Below are 24,205 nucleotides of genomic sequence, written 5' to 3'. Positions count from 1 at the left end.
CCTGTGAAGACAACTCTTTAACTTGTGACTTGTTCTCATGATTACTAAAAAAGCATATTCAAAGCAGCCACGGAGTTAAGAGAAATGCAGTTCACCGAGCTGTTTCCTGTCTAAAGAACCAGGGCTTGTACGTGTGGCATAAACTCATTAAGTGTCAATCATGGACAACACGTCATTTAAGATCTGGCTCAAATGTTACTTCTTCATACGTTGTTTGACTTGTCTGACTATCAAAGCTATGAAAGATTTTTTTTCCCTCTGCACCTTATTCCGAAAATATTTTGTTTTTATTTATACCATACCACTTAGTACATTTTTACCCTGCTGATTTGCTCTTCTTTACAGACATGCTATATATTCTTGCTAAGATTGAATTTGTTGTTGTAGGCAGAAAACATTTTATTATCATTTGTTTCCCTTGGCATGTTTGGTACAATTCTTGTTGCTATTGTAATTTTTAATGTGGGGTAGAGGAGATAAGAGAAAAAAAAGAAGAAAGTATAAATAAATTAAGAGTAAACAGATTATCCTCTGGCTAGTAGCAGTGTACACACACACACACACACACACACACACACACACACACAGAGAGAGAGAGAGAGAGAGAGAGAGAGAGAGAGAGAGAGAGAGAGAGAGAGAGAGAGACAGGTGAAATAGGGGAAAAACTGAAAGGATGGCATCTTTTACCAAGAATGACAACTAATCCATTTTCTCAGTTAGACCTCAAAACTTTTTGTAACTTCTCAAATAGCTTCTAGTTTTTAATAAGTAAACCAAGTTATTGACCTCATGTTTAGAAAAAGCATTCTAAATGCTAATCTGCAAGAGTAATGCTCTTCCCCTTATTCCTACTACCCTTAGGAATGCATCTATCTCAACGTTCACTATTCTAGCATATAATTCTGTACTAAAGACTGAAGCAAGGCAGGGCAGATTCCATATCTGCATGGCTATCTACTAAGATTGTGAGGTGCATATTATAAAAACACAGTGAGTAAGTATAAATTTTCTCTATATTTATACAGACATAAACTTAAAAGGAAAATATCAGTTGAACAAACTAGGGACTCAATGCAAGATACTGTAGAAACAACACTGTATTTTTGATGGGTAAAGTTTAGGGAAAGGATAGAAACATAGATAGTATATTCTCAGGGTAAGAAAATAAGAATGATGGGAAGTACCTATTTAAGGCAACAAATAGGTGATTAAAAACAAAAATAAAAGAAAACTAGGAAATTAATACTTTATAAAGTTTTTTTTTTAATAAGAGTTCTACACATTAGATCAGGGATTAATCTTCTGAAGACAGGTTTTGTCTCTAATACCAATGAGCCCAGAAAAAGCACAATTGTGTTGTAAAAATATTAATAGCTTCACTACCAAGTAAAAGAGCATTCCTTTCTTAAATTATGCCCTACCTCACGTTCCTCTTCTTGCTCTTTGCGAATCTGCTCCAAACGAAACTGTTCTGCCATCTCTCTCTCATGAGCTTCTCTCTGTTGATACAATGAACAGAGTAAATATTTAATAAACATTTATATAAAAAATAATGAAACAAAAGAATCAAGCTCATATAGGATTGTGGTGAATGTTTGACAGAGAACTGAATTCTGCTATGAGGAACTTTATTAGGGCTTATTCAACATAATCTACTACATGGGCAGTGTGGTCATAGCAATGTTTTCTTTTGTTTTTTGTTTTTTTGTTTTGTTTTGTTTTTTGGATTTGGTTTTTTCGAGACAGGGTTTCTTTGTATAGCCCTGGCGGGCCTCGAACTCAGAAATCCGCCCGTCTTTGCCTCCCAGAGTGCTGGGATTACAGGCGGGCGCCACCACCGCCCGGCTGGCAATGTTTTCTTTCTGGAATAAGAATGGAAATAAAACCAACACCACAAAACATGAACTAAGCATGGTGACACTAGATCCTAGCCCTCTGGAGGTAGCAGCAGGAGGATCATAAGTACATTCACTTTTGGCTCTATAGTAAATTAAAGGCCAATCCAGAATACACAGACTGTCTCTAAAACCAAACCAAACCAAACCAAACCAAACCAAACCAAACCAAACCAAACCAAACCAACCCAACCCAACCCAACCCAACCCAACAATAACCTCCCACTCCATACAAAACCATCAGAACATTTCTTTTGCTCCCCACTTTCAATTCATTCTGTGCTCTCCCCCTACCCCAACATAAATAACAGTATGTCTCCATGCCTTGACACTGTCTGGAGACTAGCTTGTCAGCAGTGCCCATTCCTCTGTGTAGTTCACTTAGATCACCTGCAGGAAACATTCCCAGCACATTCCCATTTGCAGGCTCTTCAAAAAAGCTAGAAAGATGTATTTCTTTGCACTGCAACCTAGTTCATGAACATCCAAAATTCAATGGTTCTCTGATGCCTTGTAGGACACTTACCTTAGGAGACAGAAGTCTGTGGTCTTGACTTAAATTATAAGTGCTCTTTTGAGGGCATAAATAAGTCATCAGTTCTCAACTTAATAGCACAATAGTCATTCAAAGACTTAAACATTTGGGCATGTAAGTGACTTTGCAGGCAAGGGTGCCTGTTGCCACATCTGACAACCTGAAGAAGATTCTGGGACCTACACGGTGAAGGAGACAGGTGACTCTTTCAAGGTGTGCTCTGACCTCTACACTCTGGTATACATATAGAAATAAATGCATGGAAAAAGCATGGCGGGTTCTACCATTCGTAATTATAACATAAATAAAAGAAATACTAGGCTCATTTTGTTACCATTTTTATGATTCTGGTGCAACTTATTTTGTCAAAATGAACGATGATTTGAGAATTATGGATAGAACTTTCTGTTAGCTGACTAGCTTTTTGTAATGAAAATTAAACATTTTTTAGGGCTCTAAGTGATTAAAGAGAAATAGACATAGAGATGGAGAGGGCATTCAGACAACCAAAGACCATTTAGAATTCAGTTCTATATTCCAGAAGAAATTTGACCAAACCTACCTTTGCCCTGTCAGCTTCAAGGGAAAGGCGATAGGCCTCATCTTGCTCTCTCTTCACATTTTCTCTGGCTTCACGTTCATCCTTAAAGTAAAAGATTCAGGTAAAGTTTCATCACTTTTTTTTTTTTAATAAAGAAAAGAAGGAAAACTGTCTTAATTTCTATTTAAATAAATGGATGTGTTACAATTAAATAAGGAGCCTTTAAAGTATAAAGAATAAATGAATAAACAAGATGAACAACCTAGCTCTACTTTTTATAAACTGACCATGCGACTCTTTGTAAGCTTCATACCACTCTGGAAAACCTCCATTTCCTTTACAGAAAATTGAAATACCGTGTGCTACCATGAGAATTAAATATAGTAGCATATGAATTGTAGTAAAGCATGGAATACTTAATTTATTTTCATAATTACAAGTTCTTCTCCCCCTGTCTCCTGGTTTGGAGATTTTTAGCACTGGTACTAAGTGAAATTCTTAGGCAAATGGATGGAGCTGGAGAACATCATACTAAGTGAGGTAACCCAGACTCAAAAGATGAATCATGGTATGCACTCACTAATAAGTGGGTGTTAACCTAGAAAACTGGAATACCCAAAACATAATCCACACATCAAATGAGGTACAAGAAGAACGGAGGAGTGGCCCCTTGTTCTGGAAAGACTCAGTGAAGCAGTATAGGGCAAAACAGAACAGGGAAGTGGGAAGGGTTGGGTGGGAAAACAGGGGAAGGAAGGGGGCTAATGGGACTTTCAGGGAGTGGGGGTCTAGAAAAGGGGAAATCATTTGAAATGTAAATAAAAAATATATCGAATAAAAAAAAAGAACAACAACAACAACAACAAAAAAAAAAAAACGAAAGCAAAATACCCTTGTTAACCTCATTCACACAATCTCACTAAAATTTCAGTTGTTAAACAGCCTCTCCTCTTCTGGTTGCTATGTACTTCCCTACTACATCTATACTCAAACTATACAGCCAACAGAAGTCATCTGGGTCACAATCTTTTACAGTATTGTGTGTGTGTGTGTATTTGAATTAAGTGATGTCACATAATCTCACAACAAAATAAATCATGTTCTCTCTCATATGCAGAATCTAGAAAAAAAAAATGTATGTACATGTGGTACACTAAAGCATGAAGAAAAGAGAACCAGAAAGGCTAAACATAGGAGGCTGGCTAGCCAAAGGGCTCTAAAGAGCCTACTTCCACCTTCCCAGCCCTGGAGGTGCAAACTCACGTGATGAGCATGCTAGGGATCTGAACTCAGGTCCTTGTGCTTGCGAAGCACTAGGCTGACAGTCATAGCCATGGCCTTTTTAAATACTTTGAGCTTCTAAACTGAGAATAAATACCACCTGTACACACTGAACCCTTGACTTTATATGAAATTAAAAATTAATTAACTATCAGAAGTTTTTATTTATAAAATCCATTAGAATATCCAATATATACATACCATGTCTGGCTACATATTTAAATTTAATAAATAACTGCACACATAGGAGTACAATTTTCTCTTTCAGCCACTGTTGAATTAAACTGAAAAATATACGGTCATAAATATTTGCCCACTTCTGACTTGTAATTGGAAATTTCATCTTTCTTTCCTTTTCCAATTAGCTATGTGTTTTCTCAAGACGGAGTGTCTGTTCAGCATTCTCTCAGGAGCTCTCTGACACCTCTGTAAGGCCCTCGAACTCCAATATTTAGGTAATTGTAAAGCAAAACCAGATATAATAATACAAGGAAACAAAAATTATACATAAAAATGGGCCTTAAAATGTACTAAATACATATTTAGTAGTATATTTTAACTATATAGACATGTTTCCCTCTAACTATATTTTTACCAACTGAAACTGGTAATTTTTCACTCCACTCTTTTTATGAAGTTTTATGGTCACTTGATAGAATCACCAAGGCAATTCTGTTTTATTTACATGTTCATTCAATTAATTTATTATTTTGTAATATCTTTCCTTAAATCATACAAGTTTATGCATAATTTCTACTTAGATATTTCATCTAAACCAGTTTCTCTGTACTCTAGTTTCTTCATCATAACTGAGGAGGAGCAATGGTCACAATTCCTGGTGCTGCCAATGGCAATCTACATGAATGGGTAGATGCTTTCCTTTTTAGACATCAACTAAAGCATCAAACTCTTACTGATCCTGTGTGCACATGGACAAATATTTTCAAAATTATATATTTCTAGAATGCAATCAACAAGTTATAAGAATAGTCTTACCCCTTTCTACATCTGCACTATGCAAATATTGAAGATGTTTAAAATTTTAATTTGACCTTATTTTTCCTCACTTCACACCTTTGAAATTAGTTTTGGTTTCAGGAAATCCTGTGTTTTCTCTTTAAAGCATTTATTAAACTGCAAGTATGTATCATTTATTTATTCAATATCTAGGATCCTTCCTATGACACAGAGTAAGCATGACAAAGGAGAGTTTGTCTATATTATATATTGTTATATTTTACATTCTCCTGATTATTTCTGAGAGGTGTTTATTAAGTATAGGCTAAAGAAATACATGTAACTCCGTGTGTGTGTGTGTGTGTGTAGAGGTGCACTTATCTGTGTCAAGTGTCTTCTGCTACTGTACTAACCTTAGTTGTTGTTTTTAACTCTTTTCTCATACAGTACATACCCACAGCACTTTCCTCTCACTCCACCCCTCCCAGCCCCTTCATATCACCTCTCCTGTCACCAGATCCACTGTTCCTCTGCTTCCCCTCAGAAAAGAGCAAGCCTCCCAGGGATATCAATTAGACACAGCATAGCAAGATACAGTAAGACTAGGCACAAACCCTTATATCAAGGCTGGAAGAGGCAACCCAGTAGAAAGAAAGAAAAGAGTTCCAAGAGCAGACAGAGTCAGAGATATCCCTACTCCCACTGTTAGAAGTGCCCAAAGACCCCAAGCTAACAACTATTACATAAATGCAGAGGACCTAGCACAGACTCATGCAGGCTACACAAACACCACTTCAGTGTCCGTGAGCCCTTATGAGCCCTGCTTAGATGATTCTATGGGTTGTGTTCTGGTGTCCTTGATTAGTTTTTGATAGAAAGTATCTCAAATCCTGGGCTCACTGATTTGACTAGGTTCCTTGTGTCAGAAGTTCCTGGGACCTGCCTGTTTTTTTTTTTTTTTTTTTTTTTTTTACTCTCTCTCTTTGGATTATAGACACACACTTCCAGAATTCAATTTGAAGTCTTCATCCACGGTAAATACCTATGGAGTTTTTGCTCTAGAGTACCCCCTCCCCATTTCTTTCTTTCTTTGACATGTTCTCACTATGTACTCCTGGCTGGCCTTGATCACAGTATAGATCATGCTAGCTAGCCTCAGACTCACAGAGCTATGCCTGCTTCTGTGTCTCAAACACTGATATTAAAGGTATGTGCCATTATGCTTGATTTTTTTTTTTTTATACTGGTTTCATGTAGCCCAGGCTGGCTTTGAAAAACTAATTTTATTGTCTGCGCCTTTAGGGTGCTAAGATTACAGGCATGTGCCATCAGGCCTAGCTTCTATTTTCATTTATTTATTTTGATGTAGAGGATTAAACCTAGGGCTTTGTACATGCTAAGCACAGGATCCATCACTGAGCTACACCCTCAGCTCCAAGTGTACAATGGATAAATAATCATCTTTTTAGGATAAAGCATCAATTGTTAGCAGTGAAAAGAGGGAAAAAGGTATATATCTCATGGACAAAGCAGACCTCCTGGTCAATGCAGTCGACTGGTCGGGCAGGACTGGCCTGTTGTGATACTATGAACATTCAACAAAGGGACAAGGTTCCTCAGCTGGAAACCATTTAAGCACAACTACAACATACATAAAACAATCATTCTAAGTAAACAGTTCTGTTCTAGATCAGATCGTTGCAGATATAAAAGGACGTTAAACACAGGATCTGTGCCCCAGAACATGCTGTCTGTTGCAGAGGACTTCCTAAACCAGCTAGTCACTGCCTTGCCTGCCCTTCTTGCCTCCTCTCATTTTGCCACAAATATTCACTAAGTATCAGTTTTACATTTGCCATAACATTAGCACTGGGGATATTAAGAAGCCTGATAATTCACTTGTGACATCATTAACATTTTGTGAAAAAATGTACTGATAATGTTCAGGGCTAGGTTACACTTTTCTTGTTCCTTAAATGTGCTCTGCTCCATCAGCTCTATTGCTCAAAATTGTACCTTTCATATACTTTTATAAATATAAGAGGAACAATATGGCCAAAGGAGCGACGTTAGAGATGGAGAATAAGGATGGGTAAGAGAATGGTCTTATCTCTCTAATAAAGCTAGTGGCAGAGCTTAGGAGGGGACTCAGGACTCCTGAAGGCTTCCCATCTCTTCCATGCTTATACTCCCCCCTGACCATCATGGCAGAAGGACTTCTTGAACACATGTGGCTCAGAATGAAATTTCACAAATTTATTATTGCCTTCTTGTGTGTTTACAGTTATTTGTACATGGGTATTATTTGTTTTTTAATCTTTTCTATAGATTTTCTATGAACCTTTTCACCTGTCCTATTCAAAGTAACCTCTAACTTGGAGAATTAGAGGTAATACTGTTGAGGTGCCCCTGATATACACATATTAAATTATATTATTAGACTTTAGAAAATCCCAGGGGTTGGGGTTAAACTTAATCTACAAATCTACTTTTATAACCTGAAGTGTGACTCTTGACACTACTCCTGTTGCCATCAACTATGTCCTTGTAGAGTGAGCTCTAAGCCAGCCTTGGTTACAGAGTGAGACCTTGTCTTAAAAATGTGAAAAAAGGAAAGAAGAAATGAATGAATGAAGGAAGGGCTCATAAAAATTAAGAATACTTCTATGTACCAAAAGATTCCATGGAGAAAAGACAATCTACAAAATGTAATTAATATTTACAAGTAATGTATTTGATAAGAAAAAGGGCCATGGACTCAAGTAGATATCCTTAAATAAGTTGATAAATGTCCAATAAGAATGTATTCACAATAGCCAGAAGGTGGAAAAAGCTCAAGTGTCCACAAACAGAAAGGTGAACATACAAATGTGGCATACAAATACATACATTTACATACTTATACACAAACAAGAATATTAATTCAATTATAAAAAGAAATGATACTACAATAAACAAATCTTAAGGACACTATATTAATGAAAGATAACTATGACAGGATAAATATCGCATGTTTCTGCTTACATAACGTAAGCAGGAAACCTCACACAGAGAGAATATAGGGCAGAGATTTCTGTGGGGGAGCAGAGCTATTAGTTATTGGACTGGGTTGAAATGATAGTTCAGTAGTGAATCAAGTGATCTGAACAGATAAATATCCTGCCCTCTCCTGATGTTAACAGGAAAGCAGCTGTACTAATGGTCTTCATTTGTGGCAAAGAGAAGCTTCTTTAATGAGGACTGAGGTATAAGGGTAAGTATTTAGAATGCTATCAAGAATTCTGTTGGCTTAGCAAAGTAGTTTAGTGGGTTTTCCTTTAAGATCCATTACTCACTAGCCAAGAGACATTAGGTAAGCTTCCAGTACCAGGCATGATTTCCCTATTGCTGAGCACGCCTTAGGTTTAGAGAGGAGTTAGTTACCGCCACTATTGAACTACTTGGGATACTGGGCCCTGCTGGTCACAGTCATGGTTCATAGGCATCATAGTGGGCAGCATCACTGATTGCTTCCCTTCCTTGCTAGCTTGTATACCATCGTCCGGTACTATAAAAACTGTCCTTAGAGAGGAGGCTTTCAGGTAAGATTAAGCTTTGATTCTTACAGTCCTCTGTATGAATTGTATAGTATCTTTAGCAATAGGGTCTTACACTCAATCTCTGGGAGGTAACCAAATGACAACATCAATAATCTATATTGTTTTAAGAGTCTCTTAGATTCTCTATTTAAAAACCAGTAATAACACAACAGATACATAGACAACACAATTCCCATGCCTATGCTCAAGGAACATAGACGATAAAATGGTGGAAAGGGAATAGAAGACCAGGAAGTCTGCTGTTAAATTCTGCCCCTTACTATGACAAGGAAGCTACATCTACAACACCCCAACAATGTGGCTGCCTAAACAGGACTCAGCAGTTAAAAGCACTGGCTGATTTTCCAAAGGACCCAGGCTCAATTCCCAGAACCCATAACACAGCCAACAATTGCCTATAACTCCAATTCTAGGGGATCCTACACCCTCATAGATAAATCATAGCAAGTAAAAAATAAGATGACTTTCTTTCTTTCTTTCTTTCTTTCTTTCTTTCTTTCTTTCTTTCTTTCTTTCTTTCTTTCTCTCTCTCTCTCTCTCTCTCTCTCTCTCTCTCTCTTTCTTTCTTCCTTTCTCTCTTCCCTTCCTTCCTTCCTTCTTTCCTTCCTTCCTTCCTTCCTTCCTTCCTTCCTTCCTTCCTTCCTTCCTTCCTTCCTTCCTTCTTTCTTTCTCCCTCCCCCCTCTCTCTCTACCTACCTACCTACCTACCTATCCATACATCTACATCTATCTACCCATCTACCTATCAGAAGTTAGCAGTAGGTTTTTATCTACAGAGGTTTTAATCTAGTCTTCATCATGTTAAGGACATTCTATTCTAAATCTTATCACATTCAAAATGTTTTCAGCATTTGAAATAGATTAGCTGTTGTCTGCAGCTTCTGGGATGAGCACAGGGTGAATCACACAGGTTAAGCTTTGTTTGTTTAAAAGCAATTATTTTCATGATAACTTCTTCATCTGTACTGACTAATAATCCCCCCTCCACCACCACCAATGAATTTTCTTTTATCATCCTTCATATGGCAAAGGCAGCTGAAATTGTCTTTCACCTCATAAACTTCAGAGGTCTGGCATTGAAGAGATTTTAAAATATAACAAAAAAGAAATAAAAGTTATCTGTAATGGAAAGGGAGATACAGGACTCCTTTTATTCAGAAAAATAAGTTGTCGAAAATTTATGAATTCTATCAAATTTAATTAATAAGCAAGTTAGCAGGATTGCAAGATATAAGACATAAGCAAACAATTACATTTCTAGATACTACCATAAATGGTCAGAACTTACAAGTTTAAATCCATCAGTTATTAATGCATAAAATACATGAAATATCGTGAAAACACACAAATGATCTGTACATCAAAGGTAGTAAAATATTATTGAGAAACTAAAGATCTGTTCAAGGACAGACTGGTCAATAGAGAGAGTTCTAGAACAATCAAAGAAATTCTGTCTTGACTCCTCCCCCATTCCCTCCAAAGGAAACTCAGGATCTAAACAAATGGAAATAGCTTTTATGTATTAGAAAAATCAGTGTTTGTATGACAATTCTCTTTAAAAGATCTATGGATTCAACATTTTCCCAACCAAAACACTCGAAGAAACTAGCAAGCTTATGCAGAAATGCATGGAACCTAGAACAATTGCAAAAGCTATGAGAAAAACAGACAGGATGTTGACTATCTCCAGATCTGTCATGATGCTGAAGCAAATATATAGATAGCATCAGTATAAAGACAGAACAAAGGAAAAGGTGGAATTCAGATACTGACCTATGTTCTACAAACAACTCCTTTTTCCACACAGGCACCAAAGTGATTTGGTAGAAAAGGTTGATGCTCTAAAAATGGTGCTAGAACTACTAGATATCCATATAGCTCAAATTTCAATGCATAGGTCTATCTACAGAACTCAAATGGGTCATAGATCTAAATATAAGATCTGTATCAATTCTACCAGAGGAACCTAGGAAAGCACAGTGACCATGTGTTAGGAGACAATTCTAAGTCTGATTCAAAAGCATGAATACATAAAATGAAAGAAATGCTTAAGTTGAATTTAAATATAAAATTATAACTTCTTCTGGAGATTTGGTTAGGCTTGGCCCCCAGAGATTCCTGCATTTGAATGTTGACCATAGGGACTGGTACTATTATGAGGTGTTGCCTTCTTGGAGGAAGTGTGTCACTGTATAAGTGGACTCTGAAATCTCCTACACTTCCTTCTGTTCTACCCAGAAGAGCAGGTTGCTCTTTTGGCTGCCTTTGGATCAAGATGTAGGGCTCTCAGCTCCTTCTCCAGCACCATGTCTGCCTACAGGCTGCCATGCTTCCTACCATGATGTTTATGTACTGAACCTCTGAAACATTTAGCCAGCTTCACCTAAATTTTGTTTGTTTGTTTGTTTAAAGGATTGCTTTGGATATGATGTCTCTCCAAAGCAATAAAAACCCTAGGATACTTCTTTTCTCTTAAAGACAATAAAAAACTTGATAAAAGAAAGTAAAATACAAGTCACAGACAGGGAGAAAAGTCTTTTTTATATATCAGGTCAAATAAAGGACTTTGTGTCTTAGATATGTAGAGGACTCTCAAAAAAAAAAAAAAAAAGACCCAAATTTTAAAATGGTTAAGATTTTCAAATCTCACTAATTAAAGCATATGTAAAACAAGTGAGCCACAGGAAAAGATTTCTCATCCCAGCTCCTATTACTTATTTTTTAAAGTGATGTTTAGAGTCTCATTCGTATATATTTTTTTATATTTATAGTTATGAGTACTTTCCTTGCATAGATGTCTGTGTACCATGTGAATGTATGGTTTCCACATGTGCTTAGTGACTGCAGGGGTCAGAATAGGGTGTTAGATCCTCTAGAATTGGATTATGAATAGTTGTGAATATCCATGTTGGTGCAGAGAATTGAGCCCATGTCCTTTCCAAGAACAAGTGCCCTCAGTTACTGAGCCATCTCTTTAACCCCTAAATTGTATATTTCGTTTAGGTATGAATATTCCATATTAATTTTCACATATCCTTAGAAAGTATCTGATTGACAATACTTCAAAACATAATAGACTAGTTTGCATTTCCAAACACTGAGTAAATGTTCCCTTTCTGTATATTCATGCTAACATTTGCTTTTATTTGTCTTTTTGATCTTAGCCATTCTAATTGGTATAAAATAAAAATTCAAAGTAGTTTTTATATGTATTTCCCTGGAGGTTCCTAAACAAATTAAAAATGCATCCACAAAATGATACAACTATATACTTCTTGAGCATATTCCTAAAGACTTCTATATCCTAGGACAGAGGAATCTGTTCATCCACGTTCACAGCTGCTTGTTCACAATAGCTAGGAAACAGAAACAGCCTAGATGTCCTGTTAACTGATAAATGAGTAATGAAAATGTAGTATATTTATACCATGGTGTATTATTCAGCTGTAAAGAATACAATTATGAATTCACAGATAAATAGATGGAACTAGAAACAATCATATTGAATGAGTTAGCCTAGACCCAGAAAGATAAATTCCCCATGTTCCCTCTCATGTGTGGATATTAGTTTTTAATCTTTAGATATGGATGTTTAAGTTAGAGTACCCGATGAAGGCAGGAAACTACTAAAAGGTCATTTTCACAGTGGTAGTGCCTGGGGTGGTGGTGAATTTCAAGGCAAGGAGATAGAAAATAGGTGATGTGAAGTGGTAAGGAGAAATAATGGAACACGAAGGCTTAATTGGAGTTTTTATCTTTATAGATTAGCACATCTCTGAACCCTAACAAGAGAAACTTTTTACAATAAATGACAATAAATATAAAGACTGCCAACTGGTCAGTATACAAAAAATAAATCGAAAAATGCAGGTAGAGAGAGTATGGGGAAAGACACTAAAGAGCTTTGAAAATGTCTTATGGAAACCTTTTGTAGAAGTTCCCTAACATACACATCTATTCACATATGAAAGGAGTTTACGAGACCTAATGGTAGAATGGGATAGAACATTACTCCTCGGCATCATAGGCTATCAAAACAAAACCAAAAAAAACCAAAACCAATGCCATGGACAGGTTCCTTTAAAAAAAAAAATTCTTGGTCAGTGAGATCCCATAGACCTCTCCATTCAAAGATAATAGGCTACTCCCAATGTCCTTGGTTGTATTCCATAACTTCATGGTAAGATCTGTCACTGAAGATGTCATTCTTGGGTAATAGAAGATAGAATAATCAAGTGGTGCCAACCTGGAAGCTTCATCCCTAATGGCTAGCTGGAAAGTGACATGCATGGTACTAGGGAAGAAAATAATCAACAGTTTTATCCAGCTGTGAACCCAGAAAGCTACAATGACTGTCCTGGCAAGATATACCCCCTGGTGTAATTGCAGTACCAATGTTATGGGGGTAACCAACAATTTTTTGATGGGATATAAATCTATTCCACAAGATGGAACTCACACCTGGTATTGTTAACTGGGCCAAAATAACCCTGTGAATCGGTAGGTCATAGGCCCTAGGGAAGAATCTAATTATATAAATTTACTAAATGGACAAAGTAATAAACTGCTACCTACATAAACATAAAGAAGCAAATCTAAGGAGATGATTTCTGATTTTTCCAGTATAAAGAGAGGAATAAGCATACAATATACATCATGGACATCAGCTGGGAGTGTGCCAACAATTGGGTCCCACTCTAGACTGAAAGAGTCAGAACATACACTCTAAAACAGATGTCTGGTAAATCCTACTTCACACATCATTGTTTAAGTTCATGAGCAGCGATTCTTATTGGTCTTACACAGAGAAATAATTCTGATAAAACTGGTGCTTTCACATAGATTCCAGCAAAAGGCGTCTCAGTACCCATTAGTAAATTATTCTCAGAAGAACATGTCTATTAAGGACATATACCCTAAGAAAGAAAACCAAGAGTGAGCTGTGGTTAGACATAGAATTCCTTTCCAATACATTTCTATTACATAGCAAGTCAAGCTAAAGGCTCTGGGGCCAGGGCAGAAGAGGAAAGAATACCACTAAGGCTTTGGCTCTGTAAAATACTCTCATTTCCTGTCCATCTCGTCAAATCTATCATTAAGTATTTGTAAAGGAAATATTAATGAGTATCCTTTCTATATTTTTATCTAGGACTTTTAATCCTTCTAAGCTTTGTATTTAAAAGTTTACAGAGCACTTTCACATGTATTCTCTCAACAATCGGTTTGGCCAAAAAAAGACCTATTTAAAAATGAAGAAATTGAGACTTAGAAATGTGAAGTAATTTTCTCAGGGTCCCACAGCTGGTTACAATGCTAATACCTAACCTAAGAGGTCTTTCTACTTTATTTCTCTTGAAATAGATAATTTTTTTCCAAAAAGATGCAAACACACTTCTTATATTAGTATAAGGACAGTCATAGAATTATTTTTCTGGGTGTGAAGAATCTGTTTCCACTTGCTACAGGAATTAACAAGAGTACTAAGTACAGACTTTGTTCAATTGATTACTAATGGACTCTCCATAGAGATAACGAAAGGATGTTTACCTCTAGGTTTATAATTTCTCTGATCAATTAATATGACTTCTTTCAGACTATAAATACACCGAAGAAGCTTTCCTTTCTTTCATCTGTGTCTTTAGTACTACACAATGTCTGATACTTGGTAGCTTCTAAAAATAACAAGGAATAACAATTTGGCCACACAAGTTTGTCTGTCTGTCTGTCAATCACAATCAATAAATCAATCATCCTTTTTGTCTATTATTATCTATTTGTATAATCTAAGCATTGGGGGCAAAGACAAGAGGCTCATGATAGCTTGTTGGCTGGTCAGCCTAACCAAAAAGGTGAACTCCTGGCTTTGTGAGAGACCCTGTTTCAAGATATTAATACTGAGCGTGATCTAGGAAGATGCTTGTTTTACTCTGTCCTTCATATGAACACAAATAGACACATAGTACCAGCACACTTATGTGCAAGCACCATATACACATACCATACATACCACACCCAACCTCCCATATCCCAAACACATACACATGTACTTATGTCTACACACCCTCCATAAAGATGTTCATACATAACTCAGGATCTTACACATTCTTGGCAAGAAGTCTACAAATGAGAAATAAACCTTTTGTATCTAGATTTATATGAGCTAAACTGATTTCTCTATAAAATCATTAATAAACTGTTATCACTCAAAAACAACATAGTAAAAACTATGGAAACTCTAATGCAGTATTTTTTCAGGTTCCTATTACATAAAGATTGAACCTAAATATTAGATTTACTGTTTACATTGAAGGTGTCGTTAAAGAAACTCCAGTTAACAACAGTTTTAAATACAGTAATTTAAAAATAGCCCACTCTAAGACCATGAAATCAGAGAAATGAATTTACACATGACAAGGAGCTGCCAAGTTTTAATCTTAAGTCTTGCCCTGCTAGAATGTCTCTGGAATTTCCGGTAGAAGTGTTTAGAAAAGATTCTTTTTCATTTGGGGTAGAGGTGGTATGTGGCAGTGAATTGAAAAGCTGGATCTAGGAGTGGTTTGCTAATTTCTTTAGAGGAAGGATTTAAAGGGGGAACTACCTCAATGTCTATGTTAGAGAAAGCCAGCTAGTTTGTGAGCATTTGTGTAAAGATTTACCTAATCCAAAGATAGTCTACTTATCTGCCTTGCGACCTAGGATGGAACTAACATATTTCCAAGTTCCTCTGTTCAAACCCTGTTCTCTCTTGTTCAGATTTGACATTTCTATTTTCATGGGTTTCACAATTTCCTGTTTCTCCCCAGAAAACTCATTCCTTCACTCAGTCATTCACTTACACATTTATGAAACACTTAGTGCACACCTAATTTACATTAGCCTTTTTTAGAAACTAAGATAAGATACTAATCTAAGTACTTTACAAGTATTAACTGATATAACTTTCATAAAAACTGTACAAGTAGTTACAAACTGACATTAAAGATAGAAGAACAAGGGGCTTGAGAGATGGCTTGGTTGTTAAGGGTACTGCTACCCTTTCAGAGGTCCCAGGTTTGATTCCCACCTACATGGTGGATTACCATTGTTTATAACTCTAGTCTTCAGGGATGGGATGTGCTGTTTTGGTCTCCATGAACAGAAGGCATGCAATGTGGTACTTAAACTTACATGTAGATCAAGCACCCAAACACATGAAATGAAATTTAAAAAATGGAGGCATGGGCTGGGCAGTGGTGGCGTATGCCTTTAATCCCAGCACTTGGGAGGCAGAGGTAGGCAAATTTCTGAGGCCAGCCTGGTCTACAGAGTGAGTTCCAGGGCATCCAGGGCTATGCAGAGAAACTCTGTCTCAAAAAACAAAACAAAACAAAACAAACAAACAAACAAAGAAAAGGACGCACAGGGATAGGAGAGATGGCTTAGAAGAGCCTTTGCTGTTCCCTCAGGGGTTCTAGATTCAGTTCTCAGCACTCAAATGATTCAGAAGATCTGATGCACTCTTCTGGTTCTGGCATGTATACACATAGTCACAAAATTATCATGCACACATATATTAATTTTTGTTCTTCGGGTCTATGTGCATATCCTCTTCTGACCTCCTCTAGCCCACTTGACGATGACCTATGTCCCTTCATTTCTATCACTATCTTAATTGCTTCAGCAGCTGAAATTTCATTTTTATAGACAAATGGCAAGTTTCCTAACAGCAGAAATGCTGCCATTCTGGGTAGCTTGGCTTGGCCTTATCACATGGAAGGCATTGGAAGAAATTTCCAGGATCAAAATATAGGGCAAGAAAGCACATGACTGTATAATGAGTAGTTTCTCCAAAGTTAAGAGTAAAGGAGTCCACAGGAAGATAGAACACAGATATTTCCCTGACAGAAATGCATCATTTTGAAAAGCAAATGTAAAAGTGCTCTCAAGCACAGGATGGCTTGTTTTCCATGCTTGGCTGGTCTTGACTTACAGAGTGAAATTCTACAGCTTATTTTCTCCTAGTGAACAGTAATAAGATACTTATAGGTATACAGTCAAATTGATCATTGGATGAAAACTTTATAGAAGTTTATAGAAGTATAGAAGGCTTTATCTCTTTCCTAGATGAGAGCTGTTCACAAATATTTTGGAGGTGGTTGTAAAGCTGAATAATTATTGCTTTACATGAATAAACTGGTTAAGATAACAAAATATATGTTCTCTGTTTCAGATTTACCTAGAGTATTTGCATGGAAAAAAATTCCACAGACTGTATTCTTTATATGTTATAAATAAATAATTATCTAGTCTACATTTTCCTCAGGATAAATCCTTTATTTTTATTTATTTATTTTTTTATTCGATATATTTTTATTTACATTTCAAATGATTTCCCCTTTCCTAGCCCCCCCCCACTCCCAGAAAGTCCTGTAAGCCCCCTTCTCTCCCCCTGTCCTCCCACCCACCCCTTCCTACTTCCCCGTTCTGGTTTTGCTGAATACTGCTTCACTGAGTCTTTCCAGAACAAGGGGCCACTCTTCCTTTCTTCTTGTACCTCATTTGATGTGTAGATTATGTTTTGGGTATTCCAGGTTTCTGGGTTAATATCCACTTATTAGTGAGTGTATACGATGATTCACCTTTTGAGTCTGGGTTACCTCACTTAGCATGATGTTCTCTAGCTCCATCCATTTGCCTAAGAATTTCATGAATTCATTGTTTCTAATGGCTGAATAGTACTCCATTGTGTAAATGTACCACATTTTTTGCATCCACTCTTCTGTTGAGGGATACCTGGGTTCTTTCCAGCTTCTGGCAATTATAAATAGGGCTGCTATGAACATAGTAGAGCATGTATCCTTATTACATGGTGGGGAATCCTCTGGGTATATGCCCAGGAGTGGTATAGCAGGATCTTCTGGAAGTGAGGTGCCCAGTTTTCGGAGGAACCTCCAGACTGATTACCAGAGTGGTTGTACCAATTTGCAACCCCACCAGCAGTGGAGGAGTGTTCCTCTTTCTCCACACCCTCTCCAACACCTGCTATCTCCTGAATTTTTAATCTTAGCCATTCTGACTGGTGTAAGGTGAAATCTCAGGGTTGTTTTGATTTGCATTTCCCTAATGACTAATGAAGCTGAGCATTTTTTAAGATGCTTCTCCGCCATCCGAAGTTCTTCAGGTAAGAATTCTTTGTTTAACTCTGTACCCCATTTTTTAATAGGGTTGTTTGGTTTTCTGGAGTCTAACTATCAAAATCTCAACTCAATTCTTCACAGAGTTAGAAAGAGCAATTATCAAATTCATCTGGAATAACAAAAAACCCAGGATAGCTAGCTAAAGCTATTCTCAGCAACAAAAGAAAGTCTGGGGGAATCAGTATCCCTGACCTCAAGCCATACTACAGAGCAATAGTGTTAAAAACTGCATGGTATTGGTACAGTGACAGGCAGGAGGATCAATGGAACAGAATTGAAGATCCAGAAATGAACCCACACACCTATGGCCACTTGATCCTCGACAAAGGGGCTGAAAACATCCAATGGAAAAAAGATAGCCTTTTCAACAAATGGTGCTGGTTCAACTGGAGGTCAGCATGCAGAAGAATGCAAATTGATCCATCCTTGTCTCCTTGTACTAAGCTCAAATCCAAATGGATCAAGGACCTCCACATAAAGCCAGACACTCTGAAGCTAATAGAAAAGAAACTGGGGAAGACTCTTGAGGACATCGGTACAGGGAGAAAGTTTCTGAACAGAACACCAATAGCATGTGCTCTAAGAGCAAGAATTGACAAATGGGACCTTATAAAATTACAAAGTTTCTGTAAGGCAAAGGACACCATCAAGAGGACAAATCGGCAACCAACAAATTGGGAAAAGATCTTCACCAATCCTACATCAGATAGAGGGCTAATATCCAATATATATAAAGAACTCAAGAAGTTAGACTCTTTATTTTTTTTAAAGTTAAAAATTCCTTAATTTTTTATTCCTGGTACTACTATGGCAATCTACAAGGCAATATACCTGATGTAATGAAAAGAAAAAGAAAAAAGAAAAAGCTACAAGAGACGAAAGACCTCAGGAATATACATCTACTTGACACTACAGTGCATTAATCAACAGCTTCACTTTTTGCAAACTGTGGCTATGATGGTCCTGAACAGAAAGGGTTTCCTGTTTAAGCTACAGTGACTTTCCTGACTCTGGGTCATCATTCCTTCAGCAGCAGTTCCACTGAATGCATTTTACAGTTCCTCTAATGCATTTGGGACGACTGTCTCACAGTAACCTGCAGCTTTCCTGACAACTCCTTGCTCTCTCTCCGGTAAGAACTATAGCCGTTTCTGTTTTATTTTAAAACCTTCTGCTACCGTATCCACCATGTCCACCTCCAGAGCCACAGCCACCACCATAGGGACTGCCTGAGCTTCTCCACCAACACTGCCCCCTTCATGGGTCTGTAATTTGATTGTTGCTGTCCACTATCATTTCCAAAGTCATTATAGTTCCTACCACCACCATAGTTACCTCCTCTAAAATTTCCTCCTTCATTACAACCATCTTATCCTCCTCCACCTCCACCATATCCACCACCTTGGTTTCCATATCCCGGTCCACCTCCTCCATAACCTCCTCTACTACTGTAACCAGGACCACCAACAAAGTCACCACCATCATCTCCAAATCCATTATATCCACCATCACCACCTCCATCTCTGCTGCCACCACCACCACCACTATAGCCTATTCCACCAAACTTTCCTCCACCATTTCCAAAGTTTCCTCCATGACCCATGAAGTTGCCAGGTCAACCTCCACGATCTCTCTGTGATCCAGCAGGCTGCATCTCTTGTTTAGGAAGGGCCTTTTTCACTTCACAATTATGCCCATTAATAGTGTGTTATTTCTGAACAACAATTTTATCAACTGTGTCATGATCATCAAAAGTTACAATAGCAAATCATCTTTTTTTCCCCACTCTGCCTGTCTTCCATAACTTCTATGGTTTCAATCACATCATACTTTTCAAAGTAGTCTCTCATATTATATTTTTCCATATCCTACCACCAACAAAAATTTTCTTCACCATTAAATGGGTACCACCACTTGCCCGTCAACCTTGTGTGGCCAAGCACACATTGCTGCACCCACCTCTTCAACACAAGAGTCGGTCACAAAACCAAAGCCTCTGGAACGCTTCGTTTGGGGGATCTCTCATTACCACAGTCTGTAAGTGTGCCCCATTTCTCAAAATGTTCTCTTAAGCTATCATCTGTGGTTCAAAGCTCAGACCACCTATGACAGACAGCTTCCTTAGCTGCTCTGCTTCCTTTGGATCATGTCTCTCCATTTTGAGACCAGACTTGCCTCTTCAAACTTGAATTCAATTATCAGATAAATCCTTTATACATGCTAAAAAAGTATAAGCAAATCTAGATAAAATGTTACCAAAAATGAAAATGATATGGGCTGGTAAAGATGTAGCTCCACAGACAACACTGTTTCACATGAACAAAGCCCTGGCTTGATCTCCTGCACTGCCTAAACAACATATGGTTATATGCATGTCTGCCTACCTCCACGCTCAAGGTTATCCTTGGCTATAAAGCAAGTCTGAGGCCAACTTAAGACTCTTGAGACCTGTCTTTAAAAAAATTAAAAATAAAAGTCTTAAAATCAAAAGGACAGAATGCAAAATTATTAGTAAAGTCTTCTCTCCGAATCCTCTTATCTATTATACATCCCATTATGAGAGAAACATTTAAGAGAAAATAATATTAAAGCAACAGATAACAAGTCTGACTCTGTAACTGCTCTTGGGCTCATAACATAATGGCTATTTCTTCAACTATACAATGATGAAATAAGACTATACCAGTTCCAACATTTTTTTTTTCAGTTCATCCTAGAGTAAAAATAATAGATAACACTTATGTGCTTCTAACTAAAGACCACATGGTATATTATATGCTTTAATATCTATTATCTTAATCTTCAGGACATACATAGAACATAAGACTATTATCTTATGTTCTTCATTTACATAAGAGGGAACTAACTCAAAAGGACAATGACACAGAAATGACTTTTAAATCAGTCCCTTCTGACAGCTAAGGTCATGGTACTACACTTCTGAGAACTGATACTCCAACAGCCAGGGTCTGATGTAATGTAATGTAAACACTGTGCAATTCTACTGTTGTCTATAAAATATGACTTTTTCCAATTAGTCATTGGGAAATTATTAAATATTCTCATAGTTTCCTCTTTTATACGATGGGTATAAAACACATGCTTTGAAGAATATACAAATGACCCAGGCTTATGCTAACAATGCTAGTATTTTAATAGGAGCCCCAGAAGTAATTTAATGCAAGATAACACAATTCTGTTAAAGTGGATTTTAAAGTCCATTCTATGATCTATGTATTTTCCTTCTGATAAATTTTATTTTCAAATGAGCATACAATAAAATAATTATGTGGTATATAGTTCTGTGAATTCTGACATGTATACAGTCATGTAACCACTAGCACTATTTCTATCTCAATGTCCTATATATACCTGGCATCATGAAAATTACATAATCTTTTTACTAGAATTATCTGTATATCATTAATATCTAAAGGATTTTACCATCCGTATTGGTACCAGTGTTGAGGATATTGTGGATGTATGGGAAACAGGTCCCTGGGAAATTCCTAACTGTAGCGCTCAAGACAAATTAATGTTAGTTCTTCAGTTGTAATCTATGAACTTCCTTTTGAAACTAAGAAATTGGGTTTTTTTTTGTTGTTGTTGTTGTTTTGGTTTTTTTTTTTTTTTGGGGGGGGGGGGTCTCTTCTATGTCTTCTGCCTGCAGCCACTGCTCTGTTTTCATACTATACTGCAAATACCTGTTTCCTGGAAAGATAGTTAATTAGATGAAGCAAATTTGTGAAAAAAAAAATAGTAGATAAAAAACAGAGGAAAGTGACATGCCTTTAATCCCAGAACTCCAGAGGAAGACACAGATCTCTAGGATCTAGTCTACCTAGTCTACATAGAGAATCCCAGGCCACCAGGGCTAGTGAGACTGTGTCTCAAAAACGAGAACAAAGTTTGTATAAGCTAACAGGAAAAATTGTACTGGGAGGCTACCGAATCTCTCATTTGACTTGTTTACTACACATATTCTTAACTTTTGATAAATTCACACCTTTTTGTTTTTTTCTTGTATTCCCAAAAGTCAGTGTTCTCTCAGTTTACCCACACTATGTCTATTCTTGAAATGAATCAAATGTGCCTCTTTAGAGAAATTCCCCCTGACTACAAAGCTTATATATTTGCTTGTTTGGTTTTTGAAACAGGTTTATTTGTTTTGTAGCTCAGGCTGCCTTCAAGTTCAGGATTCTTCTGGCCTGCTTCCTGAGTGCTGGGATTATAGGCATTTCTGCCCCTAAGTTCCTTCCCATGGTCATATAGTGTCATAGAGAATTCTTGGGGAATATGAATATCTCCAAAATAAAGTTAAGTAAAATAAAATGTTTAGGTAAGTATACAATATTTAAGAAAAGAACAAATATTTTACTCTTTTTAATAGATACATGGATGAGAGAAAATGTTTCCATTAACATTTCTTTAAAGTGTCAATCTGGATTGATATTGTGAAGATCAAAAAAGCAATGTAAGAAGGATTTTAGTTTTTTTTAATTTTGAGTTTTAAGAAAATGTTGTATACAGACTGTTTGAGTGGTTAAGAGTACATACAACCCCCTGTACCTTCAACGCATGAGTTACAATGCCTCTCTGGCTTTAATCAGCACCCGCACTCACATGTATGCAGATACATATGCATACATATGCATAATATGCATAATTAAAAGTAAGAAAAATAAATCTTAAAAAAAAAGCCCCTAAACAAACAACCAAACAAACAAAAACAAAGAAAACCCCAAACCCATAGAAGGAAGTAAAAACCAAATATACTGCCCCCACAGCCAGTTACTATCTCATCACTAGAGAAGTACATATATTTCATTTGGACTTACTGTTACTGAAAGAGAAAAGTAGACAGGTTAGGCCAATGATTTAACAATGTATGCTTTTACAGTGATAGACGGTGACAGCTGAAATAAAAAAAGAATGCACTACTAAGATATTATCAATTGTGTTCTGTCACTACACATAGTTCCACCCAGTCTAAACTTGTCAAAAAGTGTTACTGTAATCCATGAAGAAGACTCCACCTCAGGCAGCAGAGGGGAAAATGTGGAGGACTGGCAGTGAGCAGGTGTGCTGAACTGTAATGCCAATGTTGACTCACTAATCTCTTTACATTAGTCTCATCAATGACAATTACTAACTTCTACTCTGAGGTGTCAGGAATGGATGAACTGATCTATCAGCAGCAGGCATTTTAAGAGCAACAAATGTAAACAAAGAGGGTGTACATGTACTTTTATTTTAACAGCGAGTGTTATTTCATGTACAAAAGCAGGCAGTAAGACAAGTTTTTCTTTAAGTTCCATTCAACCGGCTAAGATATTTGGGAATTTAGGAATGTCTGGTCTACACTTCAGGTCAGTCAATTCTGACTTTATTTAATCTTTGTAAGAGTACTGATTCAATTTAGTTCATGAATACAAGGGTATGCTAATGTCATAACAGTCACTATGTAGGCAAAACAAATGTGGCCATGAAGCAGCTGTAGGAATCTGATAAGTTTTTTAACCTCTACATACGTATCAGATCTTCAGTAAAACAGTGACAGTAACTACTTATGGTTACTGTGATAATGGAGAGATGATTTATGGAAATAAAATAATACTTAGAAAAGCAGATACTGAACACATTCATAGCTGGGTCTATTGGTAAGCCTATGATCCCAGCTACCTGAGAGGCTAAGGCAGGAGAACTATGAATTTGAAGCTAGCCTTGGCACACAGTGATACTTCATCTTTGAAAACAAAGAAACCAAATCAAACCCTTCTTCAAGGTACTCAGACCCCCTTGCTTCTATTGGAGGTAAAAGTTTGGACTTGAATGCCAAGTAATGCACTGCTCAGCTGTTCAGGGTTAAAGGGTCATAAAGACAAAGCTTCAATATTTTCTGCTTTGTTGGATTACAGGAGTGTTCAGAATGTGCTGTAACAACTTTCAAATTCTTAGGGGTGATGGCTAGCTTTGTCAACTTGATACAGCACAGAAATCACCTACGAAGCGACTCAGTGAGGTACTGTCTATATCAGGTTGGCCTATGGGCTTGTACATCTCTGTGGGGATAATGGAGGTGGGAAGACCCATCCACTAACCCCACTATTCCTTAGCAGAGAACCCGAACTATGTGAGCATAGAGAAAAATGAGGTTAAAACAAGCATTCAGTCTTGTTATATAAAGCCTGGTTGGCCTCAAATTTGTGGTAGTCCTCTTG

General features: G+C 37.1%; 1 protein-coding gene across 1 annotated transcript in view; it reads right to left on the bottom strand.

Moving 5' to 3' along the window:
• The window catches only part of Faf1 (Fas associated factor 1), a 301,749-nt gene that overhangs the window by 32,377 nt on the left and 245,167 nt on the right, over positions 1-24,205 (bottom strand). The window contains exons 16-17 of the mRNA XM_052176992.1: positions 2,993-3,073; positions 1,422-1,499 (exon numbers count right to left, since the gene is read on the bottom strand). Coding sequence (XP_052032952.1) covers positions 1,422-1,499; positions 2,993-3,073 — 159 coding nt within the window. The remainder of the gene's footprint in view (positions 1-1,421; positions 1,500-2,992; positions 3,074-24,205) is intronic.

Source organism: Apodemus sylvaticus, chromosome 3 (assembly GCF_947179515.1).
Source record: "Apodemus sylvaticus chromosome 3, mApoSyl1.1, whole genome shotgun sequence".
NCBI lineage: Eukaryota > Metazoa > Chordata > Mammalia > Rodentia > Muridae > Apodemus > Apodemus sylvaticus.
Note: the sequence above shows the minus strand (reverse complement) of the source record. Positions and strands in the feature narration are given on the sequence as shown.